Source organism: Centroberyx affinis, unplaced genomic scaffold (genome assembly GCF_046629955.1).
Source record: "Centroberyx affinis isolate AG114_WGS23_722 - 3 ecotype Tasmania unplaced genomic scaffold, CSIRO-AGI_Caff_v1 ptg006794l_1, whole genome shotgun sequence".
Lineage (NCBI taxonomy): Eukaryota > Metazoa > Chordata > Actinopteri > Beryciformes > Berycidae > Centroberyx > Centroberyx affinis.
This window is the reverse complement of record NW_027283446.1, coordinates 54,175-75,147: the sequence shown is the minus strand read 5'-3', so window position 1 is coordinate 75,147 and position 20,973 is coordinate 54,175. Positions and strand designations below refer to the sequence as shown.

The following is a 20,973-nucleotide window of genomic DNA, read 5'->3' as shown; positions in this document are numbered from 1 at the left end:
GTGCTTTCACAAAATGTTTACACAATGAGATTTTTGATAAATAATCATCAGTAATGTGGATATAATGACTAAGTGGGTAAAGACAAATAACAGAACAGCTAGAACAGTCTGGTAAGTTCAGAAAATGACATCACTTTACTGTAATGCAGCCTTTAAAACCAGGAAAAGACAACACTTATGCCTTATCACGATATTACAATATCCAAAATCTAAGACGATATCTAGTCTCATATCACGAGATCGATGTAATATCGATATATTGCCCAGCCCTAATACCTAGTGAACCTGTTTTAAAAGTAAAAAAAATATTTAAATAACTGGTGCTTGGTGGACCCTTTTGTGTCAAAATGAGGAATGGACCCTAATGATTTGGAAAGTTTTCAGTTCTGTTCTATGAGGTATGCATGTTTGTATGGGAGCAAGGAAAGGTCCCATGTTGGATATGACAGACAGTGGTGTTATCAAAGGACACCATCTTATCAACCATATAAACAGTCTGTCCCAAAGCACACAGGAAAAGTCTCATCAAGACACATTTCACAGTACTTAAACTATACAGACAATCTGTGGTTTACTCACTGAGGTGTATGCCCGGCCACACATACTACAGCAGTAGGCCTTAGCGTTTTTGATGGCGTGCGCTGACAAGTGGATCTGCAATGATGCTGAGTCTGAGTAGGCACGGTAGCAGTTAGGACATTTATACGGCTTGTCTTTATTGTGCTGCCTCTGGTGAGACTGTTGAGGAAGAAACACGTCAAACAAAAGATGTAAGACTCACTTATTTCAGAGATTTGCCTTGTTTTTACAACCAAAAAATAACTTGTACTTAAGTTGTGATAACCACTGTAACAGAATTGTTCTGAATTGAGTTGTGTGACCATGTACTGACCTGGAGGTTAGAGAGCTGGGTAAAGGCCTTTTCACATCCGGGGTGGGCGCATTTATAAGGCCTATCACCAGTATGGATTCTGGGGCAGAGGGAGAGGATGAAACAAGTCAGAAATAACATCAAAACACTTTCATCAAATACACAAGATGTTGAAAGACTTTTGCTTGAAACTGCTTTCACAAAGGATGCAATGACTCCATGCATGAATGAATTTCCACTATCTCCAGCTCCGCACCCTTGCACCCAAAGTTCAACCTAGTTTAACTTTGTGCCTTGTGCCTCTAAAAGAAATGACAAGAGAAGTAGCCGGCTAGGAAAGGAAAAAACTGAGAAAAGTTTGATTATAGTAGTATCAGAATTCCACAAATTATACAACACAGGTCTGAAGTTGTATAGGGACCTTGGTCTCTTCTCTAAGCGTATTTCTAACCAAGTGGGCATAACAGGTGTGTTTAAAAACACAGTGGAGAATAGATTATCAATCTCCCTGCTTCTTGAAAATGACGCCTATTTTTCTTCGCACTACCTCGACTTTCCCAAACATCAAGCAGTGAGCGCCAAGCAAACCACGTCTTATCTGAAAGACCCATGACTTGCTCACATGGCTGAACTGACCTGGTGTGCTGCTGCAGGTGTGAGAGCTGGCGGAAAGAGTTCTCACAGTAGGAGCAGTGGTAGGGCTTGATCCCCAGGTGGATGCGCAGGTGCTGGGCCAGGTAGGAAGCGTTGGCGAACGACTTGGAGCAGTGGGGACACTTGTGGGGCTTGGCCTCCGTGTGGGACTTGGAGTGGATCTGCATCTCTGACTTGGTGAAGAAGGTGAGCGGGCACACTTTGCATCTGGCCGACAAAGGAACACAAAAATGGGCAAACAAGGCCGGGTCAGGCTGTTTCTCTCATTTGGCTGCATTAATGTGCCATTAACAAGACATGCAACGTTTGTAAAGACCTGGAGCCTCAAAGTGACAATACCATGAGATGTGTACAATACCAGTTCTGTCTTGAACATGTATTATACCATCACTGTCCCTATATCAGTCAAGTTCAAGACAAACTTATGCAAGACATGAGTCTAGCATCTTTTGTTTCAGTAGCCATTGGTCTGCTGAACTCCAAGTAACCACTGAACTATATGGAGATTCCTTTTACACTGGCTTAATCTATTGTAGGGTTGTCAAAAGTATCGATACTAAAAATTTAAAAACGGATATAATACTCATTTGCAACAGTATCGATACCAGCAGTGCTTTCTCTTAATGAAAAATCAAACATATTATTTCTCCGCCTCCACTACCCACACACCCACACACCCACACACACACCCCCTGTCTGTCTGTCCGTGCATCTGTCTCGTTTGCACCGGGATTTCCCCCTGCGTTGTTGGATATTAAGGAACTAGTTTGGGTCTCTGTGTCTGTGTTTTTTGCTTTACAGTCTATGCTGCAGAGGCCAGGAGGCAATATGATGTTTAACATGCTTGTGCAGTATAAGCTCACTGCCCTCAATAAAAAAAAAGCAAATCATGACGGCGATCGACACCTGTCAATCAAAAATGTGTTGTTTGATCTCAGACAACTTTAAAATATTGTTTTCATGTTAAAATTATATTTTAACATGAAAACAATATTTAAAAAAAAAAAAAAAAGATTTAAATAATTTTTCCCCCCCCGTGGTATCGAAAACGGTATCGCATATTCCGCATTTCCTGGGTATTGTATCGAAGTTAGAAATTCTAGTATTGTGACAACCCTAATCTATTGTCTTGATCTTTATTGTACAATGGTACATGTGAGGAGCCCTTCTGTGTCTTGTGTTGTGTTGTTTTGTTTGATGTGGTTGTGGACCGCTCCGTTTACCATAGTTGCAAACCCATTTCCCTTCGTGGGACAATAAAGTTGAGTTGAGTCATCATGACTGAGTCACAACCTGAGTCACAGTCAAATTAGTAAAGAGTAGAGTCTAATAAAAGACTAATTCTAAAGTAGTGACAGATCCTCAGTCTCCAGTTTATGATGACTTCATGCCTGCACTAAGAAATGCGTTTCCCCTTTGGGACAGTAATATGACTAACATTTGGTAATAAGTTAGGACAAAATATCTGCCTGAAAAAAATGATAACATCTAACCTGTAGGTTTTGCCCTCTTTGGGTGCAATAGTGACACAGCCTTGGTCAGCTAGGATGGGGTAGGGCACCACCAGCAGAGGACCGGTGGGGTTTTCTGCCTTTATCTTCTTCCGTCCCCTGGGCGCCTTGGGTGGGGGGCCCAAGAGTCCCGCCAGGCCCCCCGCTTTCATGTGCTCCATGCCAGGACCGCTAGCCAGCCCAGAGATGATGTTCACAGACGGGGCTCCACCCAGGCGGTTCTGGCTGCTGGAGGTTGGAGTTGTGGGGGTCAGGGCCTCTGAGGTGCTGTGGCTGTCGGGTCGGGATGAAGGGGCCAGACCTGTGGCAGTGGGCGCCAGAACTATATTAGTACAAACTTATGGGCCCTACGTAGACGTGTGACTTGAGAGTCTTTGATTCTGTATGAGCTCAACAAGCCGTCCTGAGACTCAACTCCTGCACTCACTGTCCTTACCACTATGGTTAGACCGATATATCGGGCCAATATATTAGGGCTGGGCAATATATCGGTATTATATCAATATCGTGATATGAGACTAGATATCGTCTTAGATTTTGGATATAGTAATATCGTGATATGGCATAAGTGTTGTCTTTTCCTGGTTTTAAAGGCTGCATTACAGTAAAGTGATGTCATTTTCTGACTGTTCTAGCTGTTCTATTATTTGCCTTTACCCACTTAGTCATTATATCCACATTACTGATGATTATTTATCAAAAATCTCATTGTGTAAATATTTTGTGAAAGCACCAATAGTCATCCCTACAATATTGTCGCAATATCGATATCAAGGTATTTGGTCAAAAATATTGTGATATTTGATTTTGTCCATATCGCCCAGCCCTACTTACAACTGAACATTTAGCCCACTTCGTAGAAAATACCGAGATATATAACCGAGATATATATCGTGTATCGCCATTCAGCCTAAAAATACCGAGATATGATTTTTGGTCCATATCACCCAGCCCTACAATATACTGACTTTTAATTAAATATCGGACAGTCATGTTGTCCATTACCAATATGATGGAGGCTCCTCTATAAAACCTGCAGTGACATTATGATTTCTTTGCATGTTTTATTTATTCATTTAATAGTTCAATTCATTTGAAAGCGTAAGATATCAGAGTTTCTTTTTACTACACAGTAGGTGCAGTGGGTCACCCTGCCTTAAAGTGTTGCCAACCAACCTAAAAGAATTTCATTAGTCTCAGTTTTAATGCAGAGTTTTAGTGTCACTTGGTCTAAATGCTTTTTCAGAGGCTTTTCCATGCGGCCAAAAATAAAATTCTCGGGGGAAACACTGAATACTTGTAATTTTTTGGCATGAAAATAGTCAAATTTAAAATTACATTTTGAATATCGAATTATCGGCATAACATTGAATAATCAGCACAAAATTTCAGCGAGTTAAGTCTAAACATATTGGCATTGACCTTCAAAAACCTGTATCGGTCTAACCATAGTCACGACTCTCCTGCCTGCAAACCCACTACTGTTTCTCTCTGTTATTATTACTCAAGTGTTGTTTACACATTCTTGGACTGCTCACACAATGCCTGCACGACACACACACTCTTTGCCCATTACACCACTTTCAGCCTCAGGAATTATCTCCATTGTTGTATAATGCTCACATTTTATTTCATGTTTTTCATCTTTTTTCAGTGTAACTAACTAATGGTACACAGCCCAACAGACTACTGGACACGCCATACTGCCTTTGCACCACACTGTATACCATGCTGCCATGCACACTGAATGCTAATTTTGTAGCATAGTATAAATATAGTATGTCCTGTACTGTGTGTGAGGTCCTGTCATTCCTCTACTGTGTGTGTGTGTGTCAGGTATATTTAGCGTTACTAGGTGAGCGGCACACATGACAAGTTCTTGTACATTTATTTTATGCCGTGTGCCATGTAAACGGGACATCCTGGGTTTGAATCCGGCACGGGACCTGTGTCGCATGTCATCCCCCTTTCTCTATCCCTGTATTTACTGTCTCTATCTACTTAAAAACTATCTAATAAAAGGCAAAAAATGCAAAAAAAAAAAAATCAGCCAAAAAAAAATACTGATGTCTCCCATTTCCACAGTACGCAGAGAGGAACAGACTGCGATACCTGAGCGATGGTTGACTCTGCCGGGTTGCTCACCAAGCTGTCTCATGTGCCAGTCTTCCCACAGTCCTTTGGCCTTCACCACCGACTTGTCGTCCATATTTACATCTGTGAAGTTGTGAGGTGATGTCAGTTTAAATCGGTGCATATTAAATAATGTCTTGATGCAGAGAAACATTTTATCACACCAATCTGCACATCTCATACGGTGTCATGCTCATGTCTTAGGATAAAGCACAGAGTGAAGTCAACAATTATGGCATCTCAATAGTCTCTTTTGCTACATCAAAATTGTTTGCAAAGTCTTAAAGTGATGTTGGACTATGGTAGTACATTGGGTTGTGTAGCTTCTTGGCCATGACATAACCTCAAAATCGTTGATTCTATGTTATCGGTTGTTATCGACGATTGGAGAATTGTGTTTTTTCCCATTTACAATTATTGGCAAATATACTATTTTCTTTGTTCCATCTGCGTAAGTTTCCTCTGACAGGATTTCGGCGTTACACTTGTTCAAACTGAAAGGTTTAATACACATGAAAGTGATTCACTTAACCACAATTCAGTGACAGGACTAGTTTTTTCAATAGAATCTGCTTTGTTCACGTTCCTTTATGTGCTAGACGTGTGATTTTGAGACCTGTTTCGCCACACAATTGCAGTGAATGGAACAGATAACAGAGAATCGCCGATTTGGGGGTTTTATCATGGCCAGGAAGCTACACAACCCAGTCCACGCTGATGAATGAGAAGAGGGAAATCCACCTCAGACTTTAAAAATGCACCCTATGAGCTGCAGAGCTCATCACACCTCTGCTCACGAGGAATAGTGTAGGAACAGCGGAGGTCAGACTGTACCTTGTCCAGAGCTGGAGGCGGGGCGGGCGTGTAGAGCGATGTCGGGCTGGCCGGAGCCCTGCTGCTGCGGGTGGTGGCCGGGCACCTGCTGCGGCTGGGGCTTGGGCACCGACATGCCGTGCTGCGCGCCGCCGTCCGAGGGCGAGGAGGGCACCAGCAAGGACTGCTGGGAGGGGGTGGAGGTAGGCGGCAGGTGCAGGGGTCGGATCTTCTCGGCCATCAGCTGCTCCTTGATCTTGTTAATGAGCACCAGGTTATCCAGCTGAAAGGGTTAACGGGTCATGCTCAACAGAAAACAGCCACCGTGTGTGAATGTCATTCATGCCCCAAAAACACATCCCAGGTCAGCAGCACTGACCGGTTCACATTTACAGGCTTCGGTTTTTTCATCATGAGAAGGAACTGTGAAGGATCCTCAATTTGAGATGAAAAAGATTGGAAAATATAATTTCACCGTTCAGGTCAAGGACTGGTACCAAAACGGCTCAAAAGACATTCACACATGGACACAAATGGCAACGGAAGATGGAAATGTCAAAGGAGTTAAATGTTAGGAATGAAATGGACTTACCTGGCCTGGCATGGAGGGAGGTGGAGGCCAGAAATATGGGTTGTTGAATCGAGGCTCCGCCATCCTGAAATTAAAAACACTGCTTGGTTTAGTGATATTCAAACATTCAACGTTAGGTAAACTTGCATGAAAACCTACATTTTATTGGCTGTAATCTTACTACGAATTTGTCCGAGTAAAGGGGGATCAGAGAGGAGATCTGATACCGGTCTTGGTTATACTCAGTTGTACAGGCTTACTAAACTGTCAAAACAACCAAACATAAAAATCCATGGAAAGCAAGAGTTAATATGACAGATAGGCCTTAATTTGCACTGGAAGATTTTTACTGAAAAGGTGAAAATGATGATGTCCAAACCAGATACAAGTCTAATGTCATGTATAAAAAAAAAGTGCCCCTTTGTATTATCTGTTAGCCACCAGTTTATACAATTTATTCCATAATTTTCTGCTGTAAAATTACACATTCACTTTCATCTCTCGTTGCAGGATTTAATTGGCTAAATCACATTATCATTTTAAAGTATTAAGAACTACTTAATTCTGTTCAAATTACCCTACGATAGACCAGAGGTTTATATTTAAGCTTATTGTCAGGTATCCTATATTGTAAATAAATCAATACTACTATCCTACTGCTAATAATAAATCGAGTCTGGAAAATCGCACTCGGAGCTGTTATTGGATAAAAATGTCAAGGTTAATTTGAACATAGTGTAGGTTTACCAAGGTGTTACACTACTAGATAATTGTGTATAAATTACGGTGTAGATCGCCGTAAAGCCGTGAGCCAAAGTGTCACCTGTAACAGGTCAGTCATCTAAATGTCACCTGGAAATGTGATTTAGACACGCTGACCTGTATATTCATCTGACATAGCCTTAGCTGTTTAGCATGTGCATTTTGTTTCTGAGCCAGCACTGTAGCCCATCTATTCCGTCTGTCTGAACAGGGTTTCTTGGAAATAAGTGGACGTCGCTGCTTCACAGAAAGAAAGAAAAAAAAACGCAATGAAAAACTTTCCATTCTTTGACTTTCGGACATGTCGGCTACCTCGGAGCATCTGTAATACTGAGTGATTGGGCATTTTGCGGCGCGGCCCTCCCTATGCGACTCAGACATTCTCAGACAGTTTTGTTAAAACATTTCCAGACAAAAGAGAAACAAAAATGGCAGCCTTATTTTTATAAGGCGGGACGCCATATTCTGCAGACCCCAAAATTAGGAACATGTACATCTTGTGTGGGGGGGAAAGAGGGGCCGACGCGGACACAAAGGTGTGTTTATCATGTCAAAGGCATGAATGATTGTTTACGGCGAATTGCAGGTTTGAATAGCCCGGCCTCCCCACCTCTTAAAAAACTGACACTTCCTACAACAACCATGCCCTGCAAAATAGCACGGAAACGGGCAAGATGCAGCCTCGACCCAAACACACCGATAAAACAACAGCATCGATGCGTAAAGGTCAAAACGAAGCAAGCGCGCACTGCCTTGTCCCCCGAAAGACGTTGTGCCATCTTAACCAAAATTCACTTTGGGTATTTTTTTTTTTTTTTACATTCTGCAACTTTCTGACGAATCAAGGGGCAGCTATTGCATTTTGTGCACAATGCACGCGTTTCGGAGACTACCGCTCATCACAGAATTGCACCGCTATGAAGACACGAAAAGACATGCACAAATACCTTATGTCCTGATTGCAGATATTGTCTTGCGAGTGAAGCTATAATATAAAAGGTTGATGTTCTTTCTGCCTGCCTCCAGTCGGACCACCGCTTCCGGGTCGCTTTGTTCACTTCTGGGTGCTGCAGGCTCAGTCCTCAGTCACACAGCGAGACGGGGAAATCTCCTAATATTATTGCTTTGGATTTTTACATGACCTACTTTATTCGTCTTCAATATACAGCACGTTTATGTAGCGCACGTGCTTGAATCGTCTTTGTCAGCGCGGACCTGGGTTGGATTTAGCCCAGGATGGATCCGAAAGAAAAAAGCTTTTTTTTTTTCTCAATGAGTGAAACAAAAAGAAACATCCATGTGGTCCAGTCCTATGCAGCTGTGTAAATTATACTTTAAGCCCTTTTACAACTCTGTAAAAGCCTCATAGCGTGTTATTGAAAATAAGTTTCAGCAATAATAAGCCCATAAAATGCATACATTTTGTAAATGATCAATCTTTAAGTGTTTTATCAACAGTATCCTACATCTGGGATAGGTTAAGGTATACATTTTGAAGGGAGCAGTGGTCCAAATTTGAATTTATGCAGAACATACTTACAAAAAGAGCCATGGTAATAGGCCTAGTATAGAAAAAAAATATGATAATCATGTTTTTTTTGGTCACCACCTTGATAGTACAATGCCATGGTAACCCAATGCTATACCATGGTACTGTACCATCATGGTAGTGACGCAAAAAAACATGCCACTGCCCTACCATAGTACTTTTTTGTATAAGGGCATAGAGGCTACAAAATGGGACTTTTCCAGTAGAATAACCTCCATATGCACCACATCCCAACATCCCCTTCGGCCGATGTATAGAGAGCACCCAATCACCCCATCTAACCCCATCTAACCCCCTTATCTGGCTTGTGAAATATTCCAATTTATGTCACAGTTTTTTCTGTATGAACCGCATTATTATCAAAGGTGCAGCAGAATTATAGGAAACAATCCCACAGAGGAACTTGCCTGCTGACGTATTCTTCATAACCACTAACAGCGGTGTGTGTGTGTCAGTGTGTGTGGGGAAGCCTGAGTGATGTGACTGAGTTTCCTGACACTGTCTCTCCGCCTTTCTGAAGAACTGGCAGCCCTGACACACTCTGACACTCACACACACTCACACACACTTACACTCACTCATTCACAGGCTTCCTTTAACTCATCAGGGCAGTTTCTGTTGTTCGGCTACAAAGGAAATTTACAAATGGCCTAACATTACAATGCCTCAAGCTGTAGGCTTGTTTTGTATTTGCCTGGTGATACTATATCTTCTATTTATTCAATTTTTTATTTTGATGGTTTGACTTGTTTGTTTCAAATGAGAGAAACAAACACTCATCTCAAGTTCATTGTTTAGTTACTCTAAGGCCTATATTATTCCAAAATGGGCTTTGTCTTGGTAAGTAATCCATTTATTTGAATCATATAATCATATGTGTGTTTTATTTGATCAGGATACATTGCTAATTTGGTTTTATGTGAGTAGAATTGAAATATGATGCATTGGTGCAGTCATTGTTATCATAGTCATGGTGCTAGCATGAAAATGAACGAATGTATGTCTCAATATTTGGTAGATACGGATGGTTAAAGGGATTTGGTTTTCAGTGTTTGTTAATGGTTATGATTTTAAGCACATTTTCACTTGTTATATAATGTGTCATCTATTCTGTCACTTCCTCTATTGTAAAAAATAACTGAGAATCGCCTCCAACCAGTCAAGAATAGTACTGTAAGAGAGACATACTGTATATCTCAGTGTTGTGGCTTCAGTTTTTAAGAGGTAATATTAAGGCTAAATGTAGTTTCTTATCAATGGCTGGGGGAACGGTAGTGTTGATAATCAGAGGCACTAAGCTATGTGTGAGTGGTGGGGTCTTGATTAAAATGTCTCTCTTTCACGGTCTTCCTGTGGCCTCTGTAGCAAGGAGACAGTGTCTGCACATTTAATAACTTGGTGATAATATGACTGGCATAAAGTGAAATAGCTCAAGACGTCTGCGCACTGAATTGAAGTCCCTTCGCATTTCATTCGGTGGCGTTTCCACCACAGCTGTCCCGGCCCTGGCACCCAGGAACAGCTGTGGTGTGGACTTGTCAGGGGGCAGATTCACCAGCAGGTTTCCCTCTGCATCCAGTACCTCAGATCAGCAAACCCAGTCTTTCATTTCTGTTAGGTTTGCCCATTGATTCTAGCCTTCCTTCCCATGGGACAGAGTTGTACTGAGGAGATGTTGGGAAATAACAGTAAAACATGTTGTCTGCAGTGCCCACCTGGTAAGTTGAAACAAGAAACCAGGAGGAGCTGGCCTTGTGTTGACAAAGCTGTTTGAAGCCTTGCTATGCAGTTATATTGGAATCAACACGTTAAAATATTTCTGAATTTACCTAAATGCTGTAATTGTTTTCTGCACCCATTCGTGTTTTTCCACTGTTTTCCAGGCTATTTTAAGGTGGGAACCTGTGATGAGGAGACAACACCGAATGAGAGCAAGTACAGATGTGAAAAATGTGCTGGGCCCACATTCACCAGTATAAGAAACTTTGCAGAAAAATGCGAAAAATGTACCCCTTGTGATGAAACTAGTAAGTATCCTGCTCAAATGTTATTAATTTGATAGGAAGATAGAGACGCATTGCTATCAGCTCATGGAATATTGTCCAACCTTTTGAAGGAAAATTCAAATAATATAATAATAGGATTTAATTTGTATCTGTTAAAATAAGAATACATTGATAGAAAAGAAATTGATCAGGTTTCCAGTACATTCTGTCTGTTTTGATGCCAAAAAAAGTCCATCTTGGTGAAAATTGCTAGAGTAGGCTACACTTATTTGCACAAAAATAATAGGCTATTCTTTGATTCTGCAAAGAAAATGACCAGAAATATAACATTTAGGTTATTTGCAGTTGCATTTTCACTTCAAAGGGAAATACTACTGGATTTTAATTTGAAACGTGTCATTTCGGTGCCGTAGGACAGTTTGGTTTGTTTCAGTGAACATTCACTTCTGTTTCCCATAGCCTGAACAGAAGCCTGACAGAAGAGTTTTTCCCACCTCTCAGTCTGTCATGTCTGTATAATGTACAGCTCCATAGAGAATGAAATTGCAAAACAAATGGTAAATGTGACTGTGACAGTATCCAGGATGTTTTTCTGGGGATCCAGATGCATTTTCTGGTTGGGAAGTGACAGCAATACCATTAAATAAATCTTACTTGGATGTAAAATCTTTGATAAACATCGTCTATAGCTGCAACAGTTATATCCCATTCACTGTCAAAGTAGCAGTTTGAGGCTGTACATCTATCACAGAGTAGAGACTTTGTTCCATAATAATAACATATGTGAATTTATAAATTGACTGGTATTCTCCTTTTAATTCCAGGTTGACTGGGCTCTTGGCTTAAAGCCCAGAGTTAATTAGCTCTTCTCTGGAGCAAGGTTAACATTAATTTTGCGGTAGAATTAAAAATTTTAGCTCTGTGCTAGCTGAAGCAATGTGAAAACGGATTAAAATAATCCTTGAATCAGCTCATACTCTAGGACTAAGGATAACGCTGGACATTAATGGACAGCATGAAAAGCTGCAGTCACCCTGTCAGGACTGTGGATTGAGAAAGAAACACTGTGTTTGGTTCGTCCGCAGGGGGACAGGTGGTAGGAAAGAACTGCTCCTACAAGAGTGACACAGTGTGTACCTGCAAGGAGGGATACTTCAAAAAAGAGTCTAAAATCCTAAATGACCTGGAATGCAAACTATGCACTTCACGTAAGCACAGTCTTAGTAGATCAGGATTCACAGCTGCCACATTTGTTATTGATTCATGTTCTGGCATTGGGCATTGGAAGCTAAACAGTCTTAAAGTTTGGACACACATTTTTCTCTCTTTTTACTATTTTTCACATTTTAGATTAATAGTAAAGTCACCAAAACTATGAAATAACACAAATGGAATTATGCAGTGACCAGAAAAGTGCTAAACAAGTCAAAACTATCTTTTTATTCTTTAAAGTAGCCACCGTTTGCCTTGATGGAAAGGCAAAAGCTTTGGAAAGAAATTTATACATAGGCATCAACTTCACTATTTATATTTGTCTAAAACACACTTCACGCATTTAAGCATAAGCCTTTAGATAAGAATGGCTTTAAGATAATGGAAAACCTAGTACATTCGATCAGGTGTGTATCCAAACTTTTGACTGGTAGTGTAATTGTGGATTTTCAGCATCACATTCATGTTTTTTTGTTGTTTTTTTTGATATAGAGAAGTGTCCGCAAGGACAATGCAAGGACACAGACTACGAGAAGAAATGCATGTCCTGCCAAAGGTGTGACATCTTACCGTATGAGAGCCAAAACTCAACCGTGTTTAGATATTTAGTAAGCCAACAGACCAAGCTCAGCTCTGTGCTCAGCTCTGCCACATCCTGACAACATTTACAAAACATATAGTCATACAGATTTTACTACTTCACAAATCTGTATTCCTGTTAAAGTGATTCAGATAGAGCTAGAGAGTTAGTTGCACAGTAAATGAAAAAAAACAAAAAAAACACAGCTCTTTTGATCCTCTTTTTAACTGCCATTTAGTTTTGATCCAAAATGCGTTTCCTTTTTCTGATGTTGACATATTCAAAGCGAGCACAGCATGTATTCAGGTCAGGGGGCTTGATTCCGTGCTGGCTTCCTGTCACAGTGGAGGAAAGTTCTGCGATTCTGTTGTAAATTTCCAAACTTCCTTTCATACTTCTCTTAGATTTGCAGTTTTGTTTTCTCATCAAGGCCCACCACCACCCGTACTGAACAGTGCGGTTGTGGCTGTTAAGAATCACAACATGAAGGCAGTTTTGCTGTAGCCATGACAGTAAACAATCTTAATTGTGCACATAAATTTGTGCCTTAATTAGCCTTCTTTTATTTAAAGTAGCATTTCACTGTCCATATGACAGATCACACATATTAACAGATTAAGCAATCATATATAAATTGATAAATCTGTTGGGAAATTCCACTGTTTTCTATATTGTATATTGTTCTCTACTTGTTTTTCAGGAAAGACTGTTCGCGACACCCAGAATGTCAGATGAACTGTGCAACTATTACACCTCCATCTCCATCTACATCTCAATCTACATCTCCAACTACAGCTACAACTACAGCTACAACTACAGCTACAACTACAGCTACAACTACAGCTACAACTACAAACTACAGCTATAAGTACATCACCAAATCCCGTTGTGGATCATTATCCAAGTAATTGTTAGTTCCCAATATGTATATAAAACAAATAAAAATTTGTCCTTTACCTAATGAGTGATTATGACATTCCCAATGATCCCCAAATTCACCTTGGGGATCATTAATGTTTCATCTTAACTTATCATATGTTTTAACTGTCAAAAGGGTTGCCATTGTTTTGTTTTGCTAATTCATTTTATGGCGCTCAGACAGCAGTATGTTAATGTTGACGTGTGGTGAGGGTAACCCTGTTGCTTCTTCATCTCATGTCCACAGCAGACTACCATGTGGCCATGCTGATCCTCTTGGTGGTTCTGGTGTCTGTTCTGCTACTGGTCAGCCTGTGGTTCTTCACCAGGAACCAGGTCTTCCATCCAGACGCCCGCCACTGCTGGAGCACAGACAAAGACCTGGGGTTGCCTGCCAAGGACCCCAAATTCAATGGTAACATGATGACGACCGGCTGCATACCTACGTATCTCTACATACATTTTGGTGGGACTTGCCATCCGCTGGAGAGTTTAATAAGCATTTCTTTTAGCAGGCATCACATTCAAGGCTTAAAGGCATTTTCTGCTACCCACTGGAGATAGGATGCTTTTTGTGGCGATAAATGTCTCAGCATTTGTTTTAAATTTGCAATTTATGCACACACTTTCACAGTGTAAAGTAACCATACCTCTTATCTGTGATCACATCTGCTATTAATCCACAAACAGCTATACACAAGAATTACCAGAAGTATTTTTTTATGAATTTAGACTTTGACAGTTCAGCAGAATCTGAGCAGAGATCCAAAGTGATGGTTATTAATGTGCTTTCACAAAGTTTAACCAGCTGAAGCAGGAAGCGGAGTGATAACATCTCTTTGTGTTTCCTCCTAACAGAACAACGGTGTCATCAACCCAGCAGCCCAAACTCACTGGTTTGTGCTCAGTTTTATGTGTTTTTCATGTGTTTTGTTGAGATAAAGATCCAGATTGGTGTTGTAATGTAGGTGGACAGTAAGGCAAAAGGACATTAGAAAAACATAGTTGCAAAGATCATACCTAAATCACAATTTGTAGCAGAATGTAACTATAACTGCAATAAATTATCAAAATGATTTCACACATCACTCTCCAAGACTTAGGAGAGTTGGCTGCCAGGAAGATTTTAACTTCTCTGTCTTGTTTTCCCTTTCAAGACATTCACCTTGCATGAAGAAACTCCCATGATGACTCTCTGTCAGAGTCCAGCCTCAGCAGAGTATTCAACCCCAATCACTCCTCTGCTGCTGGACACTGGATACAAAGGTAAAACTCAGTAAATGCTGTCTGACTACTGCTGCACAGTATAGAGTTTGTGGCTTTCACTTTGGTCCATATATCAATTTGATGCCATAATTCCTCGACTCCAGCACCGGTGTTGGTGGATAGGTAACATACAGGAACTTCAAAGGCATTTCATTGATGATGTTTACAATCAAATGATGGACAAAAGCAAAACTATTTAAACTGGTTGTATATAACAAACCCCATATTCTTAGAGCGTAGGGGTGTCAAACACAGCATGTGGGCGTAGGTTTAAGAGATACCATGACATTTTAAATTTTTATCTGTTACTTTTCTTCGTCAGGAAATTGCATTGCATTGTGGTTTAATATAAAGATCTACTGCTCCCCGGCCAAAGCTTTGCGCTGGAGTTAAAGAAATCGAAAAGGAACTGAAATCGACTGAAATCGAAAAGGAACATTTGCACACTTAAAATCAATGCAGGTTTCACATTTATTGGCTAAGCTTTCAGTCAATAAGATGCTCTTGTGGCTACTAGTAGCTACAGCTGAACTACAGCACTGAGCAACAAGATGAATGTGAAAATAGTCTACACACCCTCCATGCCACTCCTTGTTGATCCTAATAAAGCTGCAGCACTACTTGCATGAGGAGTTGATTTAGTCTTATTCCTTCTTGCTAACCAATTCCAATTTCCATTTTTAATTAAAAAGTTAGAATTACAGGATCTAGGCTACTACTAGGCTACTCACAAACTTGCGAATGTGGCTGGGCAATGTCGGTATCGCTCAACACTGTTTACCTAACTCTACCCACCAACTTCATTGAAAACTCGAAAGCGATGAGATTCTGATTCATGACCTGATTCATGACAGGTCTAAATTTACGTCACAAATAGCCTGTATATTTGTTAACATGTTAGTTGGACAATATATTTATTTTTGGATTCGACTCGGCATTTAAATATCATAAATACTATAGCATTAAAAAAATCACTCCTGCAAGATTTCAATAAAACACATTTTATTTGGGGGCGGGCAAAATTTCCAGGCTCGGTGTTGTGGGCGGGCCAGACCGACCTGCCTACAGCGGCGTGCCTGGAAGGTGGCGTCCCTACCCATCATTCCTCCCTGCTGACCCAGTCTTCTCATATAACACCCCAAGTTCCTTGTGGAGAAAAATTAAAAATGTCAAAGTGTGCCACTTTATCATACTATCTGTGTAGTGGTGTGATATCTTATGCTGCTGTGTTTTCAGAATCAGAGCAGCAGCCTTTTCATCTCTGCTCAGTCAGCGCGTTTCTTATCACCAATCAGCCATGTGGTGCACAGTGTGGAGGTGGAAACTGGGAAACTGGACGCCCTCACTTTTTTGCATCAGTCAGCACTTCAACCTTAGGGGAAATGGCAAATCAGATAGTGAAGAGCACTTGCTCTGCCTGTACCTGTTACCTCAGATGTATCTGCACCCTGCTTGTACATTATATTTGGATTCCTTTGAAATTACCCACATCTACGCGTGTTGAGGTGTTATTTTTAGAATCTAGGGTGATTTTCCACTGTTTTCTTTTCTCGTCACCTTGTCACTCACTGGCTTTATCAAACGCTAATTTGACTCACGGTTTTTTTTATTTATTAATGTCTTCCTCGCCTGCTTACTTAGCAACTTGCATTTTTAGCTTTGAAGTGAACTGATATCACAGTTTGAGCTTGTTCTTGCGGACAAATTTCTGAAATAGAATTAAAAAAAACAAAAAAAAACATTATTTTTTAAATCAAAGTTTTTAGGAACCTCTTGAGTACAAATTCAACTTCATTTCCAGGTATGTGTGGTGTCCTTTAAAAATGTATTAATCACTGTGTGGCTGAGCTAAAAAACCCCTTGTGGTAGTAGGAGATTAAAGGTGCTACTGGCATTGTGGTGAGGTTTCTATGTTGTTTCCGTTGCACAACTTGTGATTTTCAGCCTTTTACTGTATATGTGGGGGGGATTTCAGTAGGCAGACTCTGCTAGTCTGTTGAGACAAAAAACAACAGAGGATTGTTTTACTCTTTTGGCACTACTATGTTCTGTAACCGATTCTTGTAACATTACAATCCAACAGAACTGAAAACAGCAATGTGTCCAACAGTATGTTCCATTTAAAGACAAATCCTGGAAAATACAGTAATGTACATATTTTATACTCACTAAAGTGAATAGAATCATTAAGGATCTGATCCATTTTATTTGGAATGAAATCAGTGTAGAGCTGACCTGCTGACACTTTGTCCCCCCCACTAACTCTGCACAGTGTCTCAATCAACAATTTAACTTGGCTGTTGGAGTACAGGTTCCAAAGAAATGAGCCAAGGGACATAACTTGTCAAATTATAAAAACATGACAAAGTTTTTAACAAGCAAAAAAGGGAATGAAGCTCGTTGTTTGTAGTTAAGAAGGCTGATCTCCCCAAAAGAACAGTTCAGGCACACTTCTTTGCTGAAAAGGTCAAAAAGCCTTTGATATATGGGCTACGCCTACGCTTTTCAACTATACAGTTTTCACCAGGCCATGATGGAGACTGTATAGTCGGAATGCGTAGGTGTAGCCCATATATTAAAGGCTTTTTAACCTTTTCAGCACATTGGACTATGAGTTTGAGATTTCAGTCTGCATGCTCCTACAGCTTACCCTTTCAGAGAGCAGAGAGTAGGCATACATTTTCGCACGAACCTTTCTATCTGTTGAATCGCCTGTGCTTCTCTCCTCTCAGCCCCCAGACAAGAGAAGCAATCGGAGCGGCTGCCTGCCACCGTCCTCTACGCCATCATTAAAGAGGTGCCCTTGCGTAGGTGGAAGGAGTTCCTGCGGCTGCTCTCGGTGGCCGACCAGCAGCTGGAGCGGGTGGAGCTGGAGGCCGGCTTGTTCCTGGGCTCTCAGGAGAAGCAGTACCAGATGCTGAAGCTGTGGAGCCAGCGCCCCTCTGCAGCCCTGCACGACGTCTACTCGGCCCTGCACTACATGGACTTGGGCGGCTGTGCCCAGCTGCTGCAGGAAAGCCTGGAGGAGCTGCAGTGGAAGACTAGAAGTGAGGTTTCGCAGCCTGCAGAGATTGCGCACACTATGGTTTCACTGGGGCAGCGTGGGACAGTTGAGGTAGTGGCTGCGTTGAACGAGGTGTGAAACGTGTCTTGAAGGTATTGTATAATGAGAGAGACAATGCATAGGACTAGAAGCTTCAAGCTCCCAGGAATGACATTACTGTACTATACTGTATGGTACAACCACAAAAAACATCACTGGATTCTGGATAAAGGGAGATCTACTGCTCACCAGGACAAAGCTTTGTTAAAGTGCTGGAGTTAAAAAGCACTGAAATCTGCACACTTAAATCAATGCAGGTTTCACATTTATTGACTAAGCTTGCTGTCTATGAGATGCTCTGATGAAGGTCTTATAGACTGGAAACTTAGCCAGTAAATGTGAAACCTGCATTGATTTAAGGGCGGTTGTTTCTTTTCGATTTCATTGCATCATGGTTTAAAAAACATCAGCAATGGCACTTAAATTAACTGAGAAATAACATGTTAAAATGAGTTTGAAGGGCTACATTTCTGGCTGTGACAATGCTACAAATGATCTATGGCTGAGTAATAGAGATATCATAAATTTCAACCATCTACCTAAGACTTGATCTCATTATGGAGCACTATGGAGATCCTCATGTGTCCAGCTGTCATTGGACTGCTTCAACTTTTCTAACTCTTTACATGGTTGAATATGATCAAATGCATGCCGGAAATGTATATAATATGGCCTTTATGAGGCCAAGCCATTGTTTATTTTGCAGAATGTACATATAGCACATGATGGATTGGTTGCAGTGTGGTGTCAGAACTGGAGCTGGCAGGATTAAGTGCCTTCCTCAAGGGCACATGATAGTAGTGTAGTGTCTTTAAGAAGGACATCAGGCTCAGCTGACAGTTGGGCAGTACTCTAGTAACCTGGGTGGTGAAAGTGAATGACTAACACTCTCCCGTCTCTCAACAGCTGCTGTAAAAATGCCTTTGCACAGGCTACTTAACCCCCAAGTTCCCTGGAGGGCTGTAGTTTTGCTAGTACCCAGATGTGCAAGAATGATAAGCAAAGAGGTGCCGAAAAGGAGCTTGTGCTCTCAGCACAGCTCCCCTGTATGAATAATACATAAATAAATAAATAAATAAATAAGATTAGTTTATCACCAGAAACCCAGAGCAGTATGGATTACATGGTATATCCCATTTTCTGGTTCTGCTGGTGGAAGTTAGAGCTTTCTGCTCTTTCAACATCCAACCAGTGAAAGTGATGACTTGAGTTTCAGTTTGAGTATTTAAACTACGAGAACATTTCGGTGCACTTCTTTGATGTTTGAGCACCTTGTCGTCGCTACAGAATATCTTCACTATGTTTTGCACCTCCTGCATCTCTTCTGACACTTTGGCCAACTGCAACATGAAAGTCTAGCGACAAGGGAAGTCGAGTGAAATCCCCACAGGTTGTCAGACTTTCAGTTTCCTCCAGATAGATGATGTAGGAGGACTGGCTCACAGTCCCTGGGCCTTGTTTCCTCACCACTCATATATTCCATCCAAACTGATGGCCTCTCTGTTGTGGTGTTAGGGTATCTCACTTTGAGAATTTTAATTACTGTCAATATAATACTTGGACACTTCAAGTAATATTGTTTTTGATTAATTAATTTGTACATGAAAATGTTGGTCTGTGTTTTCTGTTATTGATCCAGAGAGATATGCCATTGTATATTTAATTAAATATTTGGTAACATTTTATTTGGATGGTCCAATGTTGATACTCAGGTTACAAAAAGTGTTACTTGCTTATTTGCTGCATCTCCACAGACTATGTAACCTCAACCCCATTTTTAAGCCTAAACCCAACCCTAAGATTAACTCTAGCCTAGACATTCAATATCTATGAAAAACGTTTCACGCAGTTATGAGTATCACTTGAATCTTAGTAGACTTTTTAGTGACACATTATAGTCGCTTGATAGAAGGTGAGTGTCAACATTGGACTATCCAAATAAAGTGAAACAATTTTTTTGTCCTTTTTCTGAATCCACTTATAGACACTTGCATACTTTTGATGACCACAACTAGCTCAATGGGTAGACCAAGGTACTAACACTGGCAGTTTTAGGGATTTGAATCCCGCTGGGGCCACCTGTGTTAAAAATGTATGGACTTTTGGTACTGTAAGACGCCTTTGGTAAAAGTGTCCACCAAATGTCATAGCCTATGTCATGTGTGAATAAAATGTTGTTGGCCACAAGATGGGAGTGTTGTCCGAGTGTGTGAAGTGCAGCTGCTGGTGTCTAGTCGTCAACACACAACTTGTTCCCCATACAAAGAAAGTGTAGGCTAGGCTACGTGCTTGACTAGCTTTTATCCTTGAGGTGGATTAGACCAATCTCATGAATTGCAAATTCTCCTTGAACACAAAGAACGGTGCCCACAGCTGCCCCGCATTGTCCATCCTGCTGCAGTGCTACTGACTCATAGATCCCATAGGCAACCTACATTTCTAAGAGGCAACCTACATTTCTAATAATATGTTTTTATATGTAGATGATATTCACATTCATGACGTTCATATTTTGCGTGGCCAAAATAAAATTTGGATATAGTGTTGTCTACAGCGCACAGAAAGAACTGTTTCCAGTGTCCAAAATTTCAAACGAACGTCATGTACAAATACTTTTTGGCCAATTTTGTTACAGTTCATCATCAAAAATCATTAAAAAAAATCATAAAAATAATGTAATTAATAACGTAGCCTTTAATTAATAACGTAGGCTAAGGGATTTCCCAGGCTCGGTGCTATTCTCACTTCCTTCAATTACTGTCAGATTTCTTTGCCATATTTGAGGTACAAAGGTACAGATACAGATAAGAAATATAGTGGAAGTTAAGGAAATGTATTTCAGGTTTGCATACAAACACTCTACCACGTTTTATAAAGACGTAGACCATCTATTTATTATTTAAGTGTCCCTCTGAGTTCCTCGCTTTCAATTTAAAAGTATTCCCGAAAGTAATCCTCTAATTCTTCACAAGGATTTGTAATCAGAATACATTCATTCTTAGATAACGGAATACAGTTACATTT

At 40.7% G+C, this 20,973-nt stretch overlaps 2 protein-coding genes across 2 annotated transcripts; one reads left to right on the top strand and one right to left on the bottom strand.

The window, feature by feature from the left end:
* Positions 1 to 579: 579 nt before the first annotated feature.
* On the bottom strand, positions 580 to 8,351 carry LOC139639085 (zinc finger protein 362-like; the record flags this gene model as incomplete). Its single annotated transcript, XM_071513153.1, has 8 exons — positions 8,263 to 8,351; positions 6,575 to 6,638; positions 6,004 to 6,265; positions 5,182 to 5,253; positions 3,019 to 3,337; positions 1,508 to 1,732; positions 893 to 971; positions 580 to 738 (listed from the first exon to the last, which is right to left on the bottom strand). Coding segments are annotated over exons 2-8 (1,179 nt in total), but the record flags the coding sequence as incomplete, so codon positions are not given.
* Positions 8,352 to 9,433: 1,082 nt separating this feature from the next.
* Positions 9,434 to 20,105, top strand: LOC139639084 (tumor necrosis factor receptor superfamily member 25-like). The gene is made up of 10 exons (XM_071513152.1): positions 9,434 to 9,704; positions 10,483 to 10,582; positions 10,748 to 10,891; positions 11,956 to 12,078; positions 12,575 to 12,638; positions 13,363 to 13,547; positions 13,828 to 13,995; positions 14,439 to 14,476; positions 14,738 to 14,846; positions 17,579 to 20,105. Exons 1-10 carry the CDS (start codon positions 9,690 to 9,692, stop codon positions 17,986 to 17,988), a joined length of 1,356 nt encoding a protein of 451 aa, XP_071369253.1. The 5' UTR covers positions 9,434 to 9,689; the 3' UTR covers positions 17,989 to 20,105.
* Positions 20,106 to 20,973: the final 868 nt, after the last annotated feature.